Source organism: Phycodurus eques, chromosome 14, assembly GCF_024500275.1.
Source record: "Phycodurus eques isolate BA_2022a chromosome 14, UOR_Pequ_1.1, whole genome shotgun sequence".
Taxonomy (NCBI): domain Eukaryota; kingdom Metazoa; phylum Chordata; class Actinopteri; order Syngnathiformes; family Syngnathidae; genus Phycodurus; species Phycodurus eques.
The window spans coordinates 15679569-15695956 of record NC_084538.1 but is presented as its reverse complement, the minus strand read 5'-3'; the positions used below and the strand labels follow the sequence as shown (position 1 = coordinate 15695956).

At 41.0% G+C, this 16388-nt stretch overlaps 1 protein-coding gene across 3 annotated transcripts in view; it reads right to left on the bottom strand.

The window, feature by feature from the left end:
* The window catches only part of tfb1m (transcription factor B1, mitochondrial), a 30449-nt gene extending 15504 nt beyond the window's left edge, over positions 1–14945 (bottom strand). The window contains exons 1-6 of one of the 3 annotated variants that reach the window (XM_061697167.1): positions 14921–14945; positions 12773–12919; positions 12112–12263; positions 11786–11894; positions 11213–11364; positions 8266–8385 (exon numbers count right to left, since the gene is read on the bottom strand). In XM_061697167.1, coding sequence (XP_061553151.1) covers positions 8266–8385; positions 11213–11364; positions 11786–11894; positions 12112–12263; positions 12773–12905 — 666 coding nt within the window. In that variant the 5' untranslated portion in view covers positions 12906–12919; positions 14921–14945. Of the gene's footprint in view, positions 1–8265; positions 8386–11212; positions 11365–11785; positions 11895–12111; positions 12264–12772; positions 12920–13305; positions 13383–13464; positions 13512–14920 lie in introns of those variants that run through there. The other 2 variants (XM_061697168.1, XM_061697166.1) reach the window with 2 other exon arrangements.
* Between the last annotated feature and the right edge of the window lie 1443 nt (positions 14946–16388).

Here is a 16388-nt window from a genome sequence, read left to right as displayed (position 1 = left end):
TAACAGGAGGAAGCTAAAAAGTGGAATAGATATTTTAAGACCATTTATTTGTAAGGTAAAAGTCATCAAACTGTAGGACGTTTTCTCACCAGCACCCCTCAGTTTGTTTGAATTGAACATGTGTTTGCTTTTGCCCCTGGTTGGGATTTGTTTTGTTTAGGGATGAATACAGTCATCGCACTGAAAACCCCTGGTTCCAAAAGCAGTTTGGCTGTGGTGTGAAAGAGAGCCGATCTTAATCTGAAACAACTAGCCAATCAGGTTTCTCCCATAGCGATATTAAGGTGGTGTTATACAACTACATTCGCGCAAACATACAGTACATATGAGGTCACTGTCTTACCGCGCACACGTGCAGTGTGTATGTAGTTATCAAGTCGTACGATACCAGCACAACTGTGGTTTAGAACATCGACTGTTTAAATCCAACATCAAAGCACAATTTTGCCAACCGCTGCATTCTGTTTAAGGTGATATGGTTGGAGGAGGAAAACAGTATATATATATATATATATATATATATATATATATATATATTTATTTTTTTTTATTATTATTTTTTTTTTTTACCTTGTAGCAAGAGCAAACCCTCGGGCGTTTAATGCGCTGGCACGGGTCCATGAAAATAACTTTCCCCGATCCGCTTGATACCACGTTTGACCCGCTTTACGAGGCAGGAGGAGGCTGGGATGAATTGCGGTGGCCGTGGAGCTTGTGCACGGTAGGAGGTGAGAAAACCGTGCAGCCCCGCTGAATAAATTTGAGCTCTTGCTGTTGAAGCCAGGGCTGGGCCACCTCAGGTCACAGGAAAGGTATCCATCACGGTGTCTGCCACTACATTAGTTCACTATCCTGAATTTGAGAGATGATACTACTTTGATACTTGGAACACAAGCTAAAGGCATATGTGGGAGGAGAACCAAAATATAACAGAGCTGCATGCATCTGCATCCTCCCTGGACAGTCACCAGCTCTAATGGATGTTCAATGCAGCATTAACAAATTTAATTTAGGCTCAGCTCATCTGGCCTGTGGTCTTAGCTGATGACTGTGTACAAGGCCAACATCTGTAGGGCTTTCCTCCCGCGAGGCTCAGTTAGCTGGCTTGAGCCATGCGATGCAACCATTACTCAAGACCGGGCTGACGAGCGGCCCAGACATGCGACCATCTGTTGGAGGTAGGCCTCGCTCTCTAATCAGATCCATCTTGTAATGAAACAGCCTTTTGGCTGATTCTGCAAATGAGGCTTAGCTGTGTGGGTCATTTTCCTGAGACACTTGTAACGAGCAAATGTTTAGTTCATCTAAAATGTAATCAAATGAATTTATTTGAATTTTTTTTTTCCAAAAGGGTCAACGATTGTTATTTGTTCTTAACACTACAAATTACTGTGTCAACCCTTATTACACAAAATGCCTGTGCCTTTGAAAGGTTTCCTGGTTGTGTTTTCTCACAATTACCCTACAACTTGGGGTACAGTGCAAGGAGGCTACAGGTTATAAATGTCAGACTGTAACAATTTTAAGGATTTAAGGTCTCACAAAGTTTAACATATCAAGCAGTAATGTTCAAACGATTAAGAACTAATAGTTGTAAACGAATGTGAAATCCTCTCTCTGCTTTGTGGCGGCACATTCATATCTTTTTTAGGACAGAAGGGTGGTGTGGAAAGAATTCAGGATTATGGATGGCTGTGAATGACAGTGGCAGTGTACCGTCCACAAAATGGTAGAACAAGGCCACATTTGCAGTGTAATGACCTTTAAATGCAGCTTTTGAAAAAGACAGCCCAAATTTGGACACAGCTAATAGTTACCAAGCTGTTTTTCCTGCATCTTTTTGTTCTACCTTTACCAGTGTGCATTTCAACATTTTCGCAAATGATGCAATTGCTGGGGAACTGTGGAGCCCTCCCTCCTGGGGCTTTATGGAGGCATGTTGCCCGTGATGAAGCATCTACTGCATGACTTATAGGGCTGCTTGTCACAGTCTGAAGTGGACTTTGAAACACATTCTGCTCGTGAACACAGCTGCATTCTTTGCCAATTAGCTCATTTCTATGTAAAGATGCCGTGGCGATGAATCTGGATGGCTGGATGTGGAAGGTAATGATGATCTGATGGGTCTCCCTTGACCCATGACCAGAATATAAATGAGAAATTACTATGATTACAAAAGCAGCAGACACACACACACACACACACACGCACACTGTGTGCTTGTACTGTGTATATACTGTGACAGTACAGTGAACCTCCGCTATTCGCAGGGGATAGGGACCGAGCCCTGCCGCAAATAGCGTAACTACATTAGTAATTGATGCCCACATGAAAAAGTTTGTAATTTCCTATAGATGCGCGGGGACAGCACATCTTAAAAAGTGCTCTGGGAGCAGCCAGCACCAATTGCCACAATGCACTGACTGAAATTACCCTGATGCAAGCAAAGTTGAAAGAAGTTTTGTCATAGGTGATTTTGGCATGACTCCTTCTTGTGACTGGCTCCAGGCCCTTTGATCAATCAGAAACTCCAAAACAGCATTGCTCAATAAATGTCACAATAAATTTTGTTCTGGCATTTAAAATTTTTTTACAGTAGGGATATTACGACACCGATGCCACTTTACCAGCCTGAGCTATACCTTCCAGACAGGTAGAGTAAGAGCTATGTCAGACGTGTATCGATACTTTTAAGTTAAACACAGATTACAACACTAGAGCTCTAGAAACTTGGTGCCATCTGGCAAGCATCCAGTTTCTCGAGCTCTGCTCCCTGCTGCTCGGTACTGGCCGAGCCAGTCACGCTCCCATCGTGAAGTAGAGATGGAGGAGGTCATGACGGGCTGGGCAACGTGCTGCGGTGCGGCACATCGAGAGACGTTAACAACGGTGTGATAAGGTATCACTTCAGTTGTTCTGCTAACCGTTTTGTTTTGTAACTGAATTACCTTGTGTTACAGGCTATATTTTACTTGGTACATGGTAAGCGAGTACTCAAATCTAAGTACTTGTACCTGTGCTGTCTGAAAACACTGGTACCAGCGCATCCCTAGTTTATACAAATGGAAAAGTGATCCGCGCTGCTTCTTATTTTGCCTGAGCTACGCTGACACCGCTGTGTGTATTTAAAGACACAAAATCAGCTATCACAATTCGCCTCAGGTTTGATCAATTACATTGCGTGTGCTGAATTCATCTATTAGCATACACTGGTCCCAGTACGCGCAAAACGAATTGCACGGCAATATTACTTATTTGGCAGATGCAATCCTTGGTGCACACAGTTAGTGGATCAGCTTCCACATCTGTTTGTGTGAGCAATCACAATCCATGTGCGCACCTGTCTTTACACGTGCAAACCTTTGTTAAATCATGGCCCATAGGCTATCATTTCAAAGATTTATGTATTTTGCTTCTTTTTTTTGACTGCATTAGGTTTTTAACAAACATCAGTTCTTGTTGTGAGTATAAAATATCAATTATTATTATTTTTTTAACCTTTCAAATTGGAGTGTTTGCACAATGCACAGGTTGGAAAACAACCTCAAAAAATAAATTTTTATATATGCTCAGTACCACCGTTTTTCATACATATCAAATAATATGGTCTTACTACAGCCAGCAGAGGTAACTCCCACTTCTTAAATTAAAATGGGATTCTTCTTCATGGTCAGCAGAGTGTATCTCCACCTCTGAAGATCAGAATTTCATCATTTATTTGGTCCATTAGCGTACAGCAAGCCATCGAACGCCTCGGAAACTAAGAATATTACGTGATATTGCTCCCTTGCCCAAACATTGATAAATGACGCAAACTGCTACAAAACATTAAAAACAAAAATTGAGCCAAAGTGCAACAACAATTGAGTCAGTGTTGAGTCTGAAATGAAACCCGTTTTACACAAATTGTATGAGTCAATCTAGTATTACAAGGAATTCAAAATTGTAGCTTTGATGGATTTCATTTGGCCAAAATGGGCCATGATAAAGCAAAATGGTACAATTATGTGTAAACAGTTCTTTATTGATATATTTAAAGTGATGAAGTTGAAAAATCAGACACTCCCCACCCTTAGGAAGCTTCATTACATTTGCATTAGCACAGCTAAAATGGTTGCCAAAAAAGAAGCGAAGCGGACACAAATGCACAAATGGCCAGCACAGAACCCAGAGGGCGAACTGAGGCGAATCAAAGATAAGGATGTGTGGGAATGTACCAAAGGAGTGTGACTAAAAAGAAAAAGCAGGAAGGGGGAGTGTATGGGACTCAGGTGTGATCTGCCTCGGGTGTTTGCCGCTAGGGTCAACGCCATCAAAGCATCCAATCGTGACTCCCCGAAACCCTCAAGGACAATCTCAGTCACTCAATAAGAGACAAGCAGCTGGAGGAAGGAGAACAAGGCTGGCAAATCAAATAGGACGACTATCACACATTCCCCCATGTCAGTATTGGCAACAACAGTCACTCATGCAAAGTGGATTCAACAAATCCTTCCTTATACATTGTTTACTGTCCAGCGCCACGGCCCCTCCTCCAACCTTTTATTGGATGCTAGAAAGGTTCACTGCTTTTTTTGTGCGAGTGCACAACATCAAACCACTTCCAAAAATGTCAATTGCCAAATGTATAGTGTCACACCTGCTACTGGCTGGGAATTGCCACTGGCAACAGAATGTAGCAGAGAGAAACAGTGAGCATTGAAAGCCATTATTTTCAAACAATTACGGAACCACAATAGTTTTTATACAGCTCCCATATTGAATCCTATTTGGGTTTGATTGCAAAGGTAAGTTAAGTACTGTTATTTCCAGATAGTATAAATTATTAAACATACCTGCTAAGGAGAGCGGCAACTCACAGGCAGGCCTACAGCAGAACCGTGAGACTAAGGTTCAGGTATGCCAAGAGCACACAAAAAGAAATCCCTCTTGTGTATCAATTTGAGCAAATCCCTCTTCATTAACACAATTGGTGAGCCCACAGCTTCAGAAGCAAAGCGATAATGCTAACAATTAGACCAGTGAGCCGATTTACTGGCGATAGGTGTGTGGTACACACAAACACATTTGCACACTCAATGAAGTAGATGTTACCATTTTATAACAGCAGAATTGGCTATACATACATGACGTGTGATTTGTGTTGTTGTTGTTGTTGTTGTTGGCTTATCCACAGTTACCACTAAATATTTATCATATATTCAATAAAAACATTGAAATATATAAAAAAATATTTTTCAGAAGTCAAAAAAACAAAATGATCTAATTTTTTAAAGTTCAACTTTGTCATGTAAAAATCTTATTATATGGACTGAATTTGTTTTGCTTTATTTTATATCAAGCAGGACTTGCTGAGATATGAACATATAGTATGTACTACAGTTATTTTGACATCTTGGTTCCCTCATAGCAGTGATTCCCAACAAGAGTGCTGTGGCACCCTAGTGTGCCATGAGAGTTTATCATGGGTGCCGTGGGAAATTATCGAATTTCACTTCATTTGTCCAAAAATTATTATTTGTTGATTACAAATATTTCTTGATCTATCTATGCCATCAGCGTATAATGGCAGACATAATTATTAAATGCTTGTCCATTAGATGGCAGAAGGTACAATAAATAAAACCTGTGTACCTGCCTTTTGCCATTCATACAACAGAGTCACGGCTTCTGCGAGTATACTGTATTAGATGTGTGTTCAATTAAGAAGGCCCGTATTTTACAGTAATTCGAGTGTATGTGCATATTCCAGTTTAAAGACATTACTTTGCTTGAAGTCTTGTTGAAACTGCAAGGCATTAAACAGTGCATATACCATAACTGTTTAAAAATTAATCCTCATGAGTAAACTGAAATGTTTTGCTTAGTAAGCAATGGGCCACTGTTTTGCATACTGCTTCTCTCTACAAGCTCCACACACCAGGAGCAACATATTTCCTGCTCCAAACCTTTTAAAAACAAGTCATTTTCATGAGAGAAAATGTTATTTGTCCAACTAAATTATTTTCATTGCCTAAAATATCCATTGTGTTCAAGCCATTGCACTAGTTTAATAATTTTCCTCCCTCAACATAATGTCGGACATTTGCAATTTATTAATAAGGAAAAAGGTTACCTACAGTCACGTAACCAGCAAACTGCAACCGATGAGGTCATTTTAAGATTTCACTGGAAAAAAAACTAGTGAAATGAGAAAAATATTGACAGAAAAATACTGTACCTCTAGGCTTTACTGAGGTAATAGAAAAGAGTTTAAAAACAGCATCAAATAGGAAGATTCAAAATAAACATCTCATTGACAGGCTGCACATGGATTAATCAGTTGCACTGTACTACCACAATTTGATCTTAATGGGTAAATAATGCATATTAACCATAGTAGACTACAAGAAATATGCAGTACCTCTAGAAAAAGGTCCTGCGTTACAAATTAATTAATTAATTAGATCCCTAAGTTTAATTGTAATCTTCTTTCTTCATTTACAAGGACATTTTGGAGAATTCCGTGTGAACAGAGGAAGAAACTTTTCTCTTCCAGCATTACTGTGCCCCACTGCACAACCAGGGTACAGAAAGGCATGCCTGGATGAGTTTGATGTGGAAGAACAGAACCGCAACCTAATCCTCATCAAACACCTCTGAGCTGAACTACAACAGAGATTGTCGGCCAGGCCCTGTCATCCATCGGTGAACTCTGCCCTCACCAGTGCTCTTCTGGACAGAATTTCCAACAAACATACTAAAATTCCCTACAAGAGTGGACGCTGCGAAAGCTCAAAAGGAGGACAAACTCTCTATTTTCACTTCCTGTAGGTATCATGGCCTGGAGTCCATATAATGTCCAGGGCTTACATATCACCATTAACACTCTCTGAGCACCGCACTCTTTTATCGGGCAGCAGCACCAGGGGGTCTGCCCATCAAACCGCCATCATATTTCCTAATGATATCATTTCCACCAAGTGGCCATTAAAACATTTAGAGGAGGAAAGATGGCCTTGTGTAGGCATGTGGGAGGTGCTGAATCATCTGCAGTGCAGTGTGATCCCTCTGTAATCATGTTTGGATGGATCGTGTGTGTGTGTATGCACAGCACAGCATGCTGATACCCATTAATTCGCAGTTAAATATTCACACAAAAAGTAAAAGTAACGTGCCGAGTGGCAGCTGACTGTGATGAAATAATCATCGCGAGGCATCTCTTCTAAGAGAACGGAAAATCAGCCCTGGTCCCATTCACTCTGCCACGTTTTACTTCTCACAGGGAATTAATTATTTATCGATAGTGCGTCCTAAAGTACCACAGTATCTTCAAGGGACCAAAGGTCCATCCCTGGCATCAACTTAACACCTATCCTTTGATTCAGGTACTAAGAAAAACATGGTTTCATTTGTATCAGGTTGTAAGGAACCTCCTGAGTCTTTAAGGCCTTTTATCTCAAAATAAATATCTCAATGCAACTGTCTATACTCCAGTGCTGACATTTTGAATGTTCAAGTCTTTCCAGCAGGGTTTTTATTTCTTTAATACGTCCTCTAGTCTTACTATAAATCCCGACCCCGAAAATAAAGCAAAAACATCTTGCATTCACATGTTACGTAAGCGCCAATGTCTTTCTTCCTCCGCTGATCCACACACAGGCTAAAAGACAGAGGCAGAAATGGGGCCTAAAAAAGAACTCGGGCCTCATTACGAGGCGCAGCGCGAGGGTGCCACATCTCAAACACCCACCGGGCATCATTACATCCCAGAAATGGTCCAAAGACAGAGCGAAGACAAAAGTGATTCAACACAGTCATAATGAAGCCTTGAAGCGAGAAGAGTGAGGGAAGGATGAGTGATGGTGACATGGCAAGGGACTTGTGATGGGAACATGGGTCCAGATGAAGAAGGCCACAGATTTCATGTTGAGGTTCCACAATTGGCCTCCAGGAAGAAGCATGAAATAATAACAACACGTCCATCTGGAAGTGATGGCCTTGCAGCAACAATTTTACAACAGCTTGAAATAAACAGCAAACTTTTGGAAAATAAAAAAATAAATCAAATGTGTTCTGAAAGATGCAATGCTAACACCCCCTGAGGAGGCATGAGAGGATTTTCTACGCTTAAGCAAACACATCAGATGATGATTATTGAAGGGGCAGGAATTAAATGACTCCATGGAAATTAAAAAGACTGCCTCGATAACAAAATATAAAACTATGCTGTGCTTGGTTTGACACTGCACTGAAAGCAAAGAAGACCTAATATTCAAGCCCTACCTCTGGTTTGGGGACGAAGGCCCTTCCAGGGATGGTGAAACGGTGGTGGACGGTGCAGAGATACTGAGCCATGATGGACAGACGGCTCCTCTGTTTGCTCTTTGTGCTGGCTGTCAACCTCTGGTTGGAGAACACAACACCACAACACATTAGCATTCACTGATACATTTTTGGTAAGACGTCGTCACAGGGTGAGCTAATTCAAAATTTCTTACAAGTCAGCATACTAACCAGATCAATTTAGGAAGGTAAACAATACTCCATGCCTGAAAATCATAAATGTTTACTCAGTCATAAAATCTGTGTTTAAATAGTTTTGTTTTTGGCACTGCATTAATTTTAGTTAGTTATTAGACTTATAACTCATTTACTAACCAGGTGCATGCACAGATTTGTGCTTACATAGTGCGTACGAACATTTGATGCACAAACCTGTGATTTATCACTATGTTCCCACTTGTTTTTGTTCATACTCTGAGAACAAATTTAGAACATCCTCGGACCATGCATACGCGCAAATAATGCGGGATCAGCCATTGTAAATATGACAAGCACATCTTTTATCCAAGATGCACAACGTATTGGAACCACAGTCAATCATAAAAACAATAACAACAACTTTGGAAATTGTAACTCAAACCAGGAATTTGCTAATGGGTTGACTGTCATAAATAACCATGAAAAAGACACGTCATCACTTTCACCACGGTCCGGTTCAAGTGCTGCCTTGTACAGTAGGATATGTGCATTCTATGTGTGTTCCTCACCTAACATGTCTACGTGCGTGGGCGATGCTGACAACGAGGAAGTGCAATCAAACCCCTCGCATTTCTTCGTTTTTCAAGGCTTCAGTATTCTTTGTAGTCGCTACGATAATGTGATTTTTATATTTTTCTGTGATTCTGCATATGCAAAGGTGATGTAAATTGATCAATTCACAGTACACACACATCGCTGCTGGCGTGGCTGAATTGTGACATACTCCAGTCGGATATATTTTCTTTTGCTTCCAAAACGAATTGCATGAATTTTATCAACTACAAATGTCTCTTTGCTGTGATATATTTATTCCTTACCATGTATATTAACAACGTATGCAGTGTTATTTTTGTATACATTATGTGCCACGTTCTCTTTAACTTCTGAATTAATTAAAAATGATTAACGTGACTATTATATGTTGTCAGTGTCTGTGTTTCGCAAGATTTCCGATGATACCAACTTTTTGAATCTAGGAAAAAGATGAACCACAGGTTCACCACCACAGGTGAACAGGCTAATTGGGAACAGGTGGGTGCCATGATTAGGTATAAAAGGAGCTTCCCTGAATTGCTCAGTCATTCACAAGCAAAGATGGGGCGAGGTTCACCTCTTTGTGAACAAGTGCGTGAGAAAATAGTCGAACAGTTTAAAGGACAATATTCCTCAATGTACAATTGCAAGGAATTTACGGAGTTCATCATCTATGATCCATAATATCATCAAAAGGTTCAGAAAATCTGGAGAAATCACTGCATGTAAGCGGCAAGGCCAAAACCAACATTGAATACCCGTGACCTTCGATCCCTCAGGCGGCACTGCATCAAAAACCGACATCAATGTGTAAAGGATATCACCACATGGGCTCAGGAATACTTCAGAAATCCGATGTCAGTAAATACAGTTTGGCGTTACATCCGTAAGTGCAACTTAAAACTCTACTATGCAAAGCAAAAGCCATTTATCAACAACACCCAGAAACGCCGCCGGCTTCTCTGGGCCCGAGCTCATCTAAGATGGACTGATGCAAAGTGGAAAAGTGTTCTGTGGTCCGACGAGTCCACATTTCAAAATGTTTTTGGAAATTGTGGACGTCGTCTCCTCCGGGCCAAAGAGGAAAAGAACCATCCGGACTGTTATGGACGCAAAGTTCAAAAGCCAGCATCTGTGATGGTATGGGGCTGTGTTAGTGCCAATAGCAGGGGCAAATTACACATCTGTGAAGGCACCATTAATGCTGAATGGTGCATACAGGTTTTGGAGAAACATATGCTGCCATCCAAGAAACGGCTTTTTCATTATTTCAGCAAGACAATGCCAAACCACATTCTGCACGTGTTACAACAGCGTGGCTTTGTAGTAAATGAGTGCGGGCACTAGACTGGCCTGCCTGCAGTCCAGACCTGTCTCCCATTGAAAATGTGTGGCGCATAATGAAGCGTAAAATACCACAACGGAGACCCCGGACTGTTGAACAGCTGAAGCTGTACATAAAGCCAGAATGGGAAAGAATTCCACCTACAAAGCTTCAACAATTAGTGTCCTCAGTTCCCAAACATTTATTGAATGTTGTTAAAAGAAAAGGTGATGTAAAACAGTGGTAAACATGACCCTATCCCAGCTTTTTTGGAAGGTTTTGCAGCCATAAAATTCTAAGTTAATGATTATTTGCTATAAACAATAAAGTTTAGCAGTTTGAACATTAAATGTCTTGTATTTGTAGTGTATTCAATTAAATATAGGTTGTACATGATTTGCAAATCATTGTATTCTGTTTTTATTTATGTTCAACACAACGTCCCAACTTCATTGGAATTGGGTTTGTAGAATGAATTCTGATTCACTAACATATCCACAGTTGTGCGACGAAAATTGGCCGGTACGCACGTGTCATGAATCTGACTTTGCGTCGACTCTCAACTTGTGCGCAGTGAGAACATTTCTGCGCATTTACAGTATTAGTAAATGAGGCCCATTGTGAGTAACTAAGACCCCTAATATAGTAGCTATTCATTTACACAATTGACAAATTAAATTTATGTTTTGCACAAATGTCAACATAGGAAACTTATACTTTTATTCAGTCACAAGTTTCTAACTGGACTCATGGCTCCTAGACAAGGTAGCAACCTCCTTGAATTAAATTGAAAATCCAGACACACAAACAGACAAGATGTAGGTCTCACACCTCTGCGACCTCCTTCTGAAAGGTGAGCGTGAGTCGGGTGCGTCCATAAGCAAAAGGCCCGGTCCTTTTGGCTATGTTCTCCAGCCAACTGATGATGAGAGGAGTAGAAACACTGAAGGGAAGATTGCCTATGATGTGAAGATTTGGTGGATCTATGGAACACACACACGCACACATTAGCTGGTATCGCGTTATTGGCTGTCAAAAAATAAAACAAAAACAGCAGAACCTCTAAAGTTGAATGTACAATTTGGAGTTTGGCCAAAATATTCCATGAAACTGCCTATTATCCCATTGATAAACGCAGTATGGTGACATACCAGCTAGCTATATTTATATATGACCTGCAATTGGTTGGTGACCAGACAAGGGTGTACCCTACATCTTGCCCACCATGGCATCAACATGGGTAAATAGTAATTCCTTTTGCAGTAGGGTTGGCGCACATAGAGAACATATTTGCTGCATCACAGTTCACAAAATTTTAATGAAGGAGGCATAGAATAACCTCTGACACACACACAGTGTGACATTCAAAGCATCGCATACATTTGTTTAGTTAAATATTCTCACCCTCCTCCCATGGCCGAGAGATACTTCCTGGGAATCCTCTGTCCATTCTATAGGTAAGAATGTCACCATGGACAATTCTCAACCTGCCAGGCGCAGCCTCAGACAGCAACTGTGGAAACAGATTTGGAGCAATATCCAATTAGAAATATGAAAGCGTGTTCATTAAAACGACGCAGTCTCATCAGTCACTCTCCAGGTGGCTAATGATGCAAAACCGATAAGTCAACACGGCTTAAAAAGGACAGATGCAAGTGCACAATGAACCAATGGCATGGAGAAGCTGGTGCGATGACATTTAGCCACCTTGAGTGAAGAGACTAATTTACCTTTAATCCAGGGATGAAGCGTGAATCCTTCTCCACCACAAGCAGGTCCGTTGCCCCGGCGTTCAGAATGGAGCGGGTCAAGCCCCCAGGACCCGGACCCACTTCACATACATGGGCATTGTTCAAATTGCCTGCCTGCCGCACTAGTTTGTCTGAAAAGAAGGAGATGGATGATCAAGTTAATGCCTTTCTGCAGGCAATCAGTGAATAACATTATATTTAGGCTACACGAAGTCCTGTGTCATGTAAATTACACGACAGGCTCCAATTATACGGCTTCATCAGTCTTGCGTATCCAAATTTAGATGAATAGTGTGCGATGTAGCAATATGTGTGTGATGAAGATGAGCTGTATTCATCTTACCTTGCCCAATAACAAAAGAGCACATCTGACCTGCAGTGCATTACATATAACTATATTAAGCTCCACAAGAGCTGACGACTAGCTTTCATTTATTTATTCACTTTAGCAGGAGATCTCCTCAACCTGACCCAAACAGGAAAGCCTGTCTGTTTTCATTCTGGAAACAAGGCTATGTGGAGCTGTGCAGTCAAGTGCACTGGTGTAGACAAAATAATGAGGACTAGGAGGTAACAGGTATTGGTGCAATGCAGATAGAGTGCGAAGAGGAGAGGGAGTGTGTGTGGCACTATGACCAACCTGTGAGCCTCAAATCCAACAGAAAGTTTTGAGATAGCTGTTTCTCTGCTCGCAGGTTGTACAGCTTGATCAGTTCACTGACAGTGGGCAAGGGAGGTAAGCGGAAAGATGCGAGCTTCCCGGAGGCAGCCATTCCGTTTAAATACACTATTGAAGTAAAAAGACAAAAAGATTAGCCAAAATCTGATCTGAGTTACAATGCCTGGGAGCCATAAATGACTGGAAATGCCAACAGGGGTAACATGGACACTCATATTATCACATAGCGACACGACACAGGAATGTTGCCATGAGTCTTAAATGGTTATTTAATATTTAAGACGTGCACCTTCCTGTGACAGTTCACTTCGGTGTCAAATTGGTAGCGTACTGGTATGCAACCAAAGGCAAATTGAGCATGAGCACGTGGAACAGTTTTATCAGGCTATACAGGGTGTCCACAAAATCTCTTTACAGTTTAAGAAATGTATTACAGAAGCAATTGCCGTTAATCAAATTTGATGTAGTCAGTGGTCATCAAAGTTTTTATTTACTTTGCGGTGATGTATTTCAGCACAGGTACGCCACTGATGAAGTAGTTTGTTCAACCAACCACCCAAAAAATGCCTACTCCAACTTGTATTGAGCTTTACTGAAAGAAATTCAGATTTGCACATTCAGCAAAACTACAGCATAAAGCAATGGTTCTTAACCTTGTTGGAGGGACGGAACCCCGCATGTTTCATACGGAGTGCACGGATCCCTTCCTAATTTGAAAAACAAAACATGGTTTATTTCAAATCCAAAACAGGTATATAGTTTATTGTCTGTGTAGATTCTCAATCATCCATGTCATGCACAAAATGAACCACGCATCAGTTGCACACAAAATCACTGTTAAAAGAACAAAACCAAAAAAACATGAATTTCACACAAAAAAAAAAACAAAATTCAATTCAATGAAAATTGACTGTGAATGTGAATTTTGCAAAGTCTCTTCCTTTTTCTTTGTGTTATTTCTACAATCCTCGAAAAGGGTTCATTGGTAAGAGTACATTTTTTGGGCTGTTTTTTTTTTATTATTGGATGCGCTTTCTGACGACACAGCAATGCTACTCAAGTCAATTGTATTGTTGAATGTTGTTAAATAAAGCCAGTTTTAAAAAAGAACAAAGCATTTCAGCGCCGCAATGGTAAACGCCAATTTTGACGCTCCCTTGCGTTTTGAACGGCATGAACAATGCATTCAAAATGCGGTGGAGAAAGGCTTTTACGGATAAAGCACGCACGCACGCACACGCGGCGTGTGTCGTGTCCTCTGTCGAACCCAGGTGAAGATCCACTGGTATAAAGTATGGATAAACTCCACCGTGACATCTTGTGCACTGGACAAGAAATTCAAGGTGATAGGGACAATGGTGGCCAATTAAAGGAGTGATTTTTAAAAACGACCACACAAACAAATACAAATCTTTAATATCGACTCCTCATTTTGCAATAATTCCCACGGATATATCTATTAATTTGCCCATTTACCGGTATACAGTATAAAGCTAAAAAAAAATGACTGTACGTGTTTCCATCTTTGCGGACAGACTTTGATACTTAATCCTACTGTCGTCCTATCGAAGACGACGCATTTACACCTAAGGACCTTGTGCACCATCTCGTGGCGTACTAAAATACAGCATAGACTTGAGTACAGTACTTCTTTCCACATAAGTGCACAGCGTCCGTCACACTTTTCAAAAATGGTTTTATTTATTGCCATGTCTAATTAAGACATTTTAAACACACTAATGAATCTATTCTATGATCAGGTTTTAAAAAATGATTTAGCCTCAGCTGTTAACATTAACTGGATGACACAGCTGCGTTAATTTAACAATCAAAAAGTGGTCATATAGACGCCAACTGGATACATATCTGTGATAATTATCATAACTATATTATTACTATGTTATGATTTATGAGTTGTGACACGGGCAGGCGTTGGCAAAAGTAGCTAACGTTTACTCCTCCCTCGTTCCGCATGAGCAAGCAAAGGCTGCACATTGTGGCGGAACGTGGATTCAACAAACTGAGGCCAGCGTGCGAATAAACGGAATAAACTACACAACCAACGAAACGACACGAAGTAAAATATAGCACATGAGCCATGCTTCTCACCGGCGTCGCTTTTCTTCCTCACATTTCCGTGTTCGTCATGGCAATTACGTCTGAATATCCAATGATATTGCGAGTTTCGGAAATTCTACCAATCAATGGGCGTAGGCGGGGTTTGACGTTTGCCCTTCAACGGTGGTTTGTTGATGATGTATTGAGAATTCATGGCCAGAAGAGGGCGGTGTGTCAGGGACGGGACGCTGCTGTGTGTATTTTTCAAACAGATACGTTCACCTGAATACGTTGCTGACATTAATACTAACAATAAGAGATCCTTCTCCTCACCTTAAAGTATCTTCATAACCTGGCACATTCACAACTACTGCTGCTCTCATCCATCACTATGTTCTTTCCCATACTCTCCACTCTTCTTCCTCCATCTTGCTACTACCGGCCCAGAGCCTGCTTATCATCTTTTGGGTCCAGACGTTTCAGGAACTCATTTACAAAAATCCGCCTAAGCGTGCTCCCCTCCAAAAAAACAAGTGAATTAAGTTTTTTGCACACCTTCTCTCAATCACACACACATGCTTTTGCTATTACGGACTGTTTCCATATTGATATTTTCAGCAGCCTTCTTTCAAATGATTTTCCTCCCACATCCCAAAAACCTGGTAGGTTAATTGAAGACTCTACATCTCCCGTAGGCGTGAATGTTAGTGCGAATGGTTGTTTGTTTGTATGTGCCCTGCGATTGGCTGGCGACCGGTTCAGGGTGTATCCCGCATTTCGCACGAAGATAGCTGGGATAGGCTCCAGCACACCTGCGACCCGGTATTTTGCAAGTGCATCTTAGTAAATCGCACACACACTAAAAATCTATCAATTTAATAAGTTGTGGCGCACTGTCGCCTTGCATAACTCGTGAAGCACGGAAGCGACTTATGAATCACAAGCAAGCAATGAAGCTTTCGTGTCGAAAGATTTGTAATTCGATAACTGATTTGCATTAGAGTATCGCAAGTGCAATTTAGTAAGTTGCACAGCCTAATTTCGCATTTCGCATTGTTTACCTCATCAGAATCATCTTTATGTCCAAAAAACACACAAGGAATTTGTCTCCGGTAGTTGGAGCCGCTCTAGTACGACAACAGACAGTCAATTGACAGAGAAAACTTTTGAGACATAAAGACATTGAGAAAAACAGTCACTGAGCAATAAAGGGTTGCTAGTTATCTGGTAATGCCGGTACAATTGTTTGTTTGTTTTTTTGTGAGAATTGTGCAAAAAGATGCAGAGTCGTCAAGCACTTAGAGCAGTTTGAATGACTAATATAGCAATAGTCTGGTGTAATGACCATTGTGCAAAGGGCGCCGAGACTTCAAGGAGTGTATGCAGTTTAAAGTGACCAGTAGCGCGATCATCTGGGACAATGTTGATTGTGCAAATGTTGCAGATACTCCTCAGTCAGTGTGCAAGTGGGGCAGATGTTACTCTGGCATGAGTGGCCAGTATTGGTCAACAACAGATA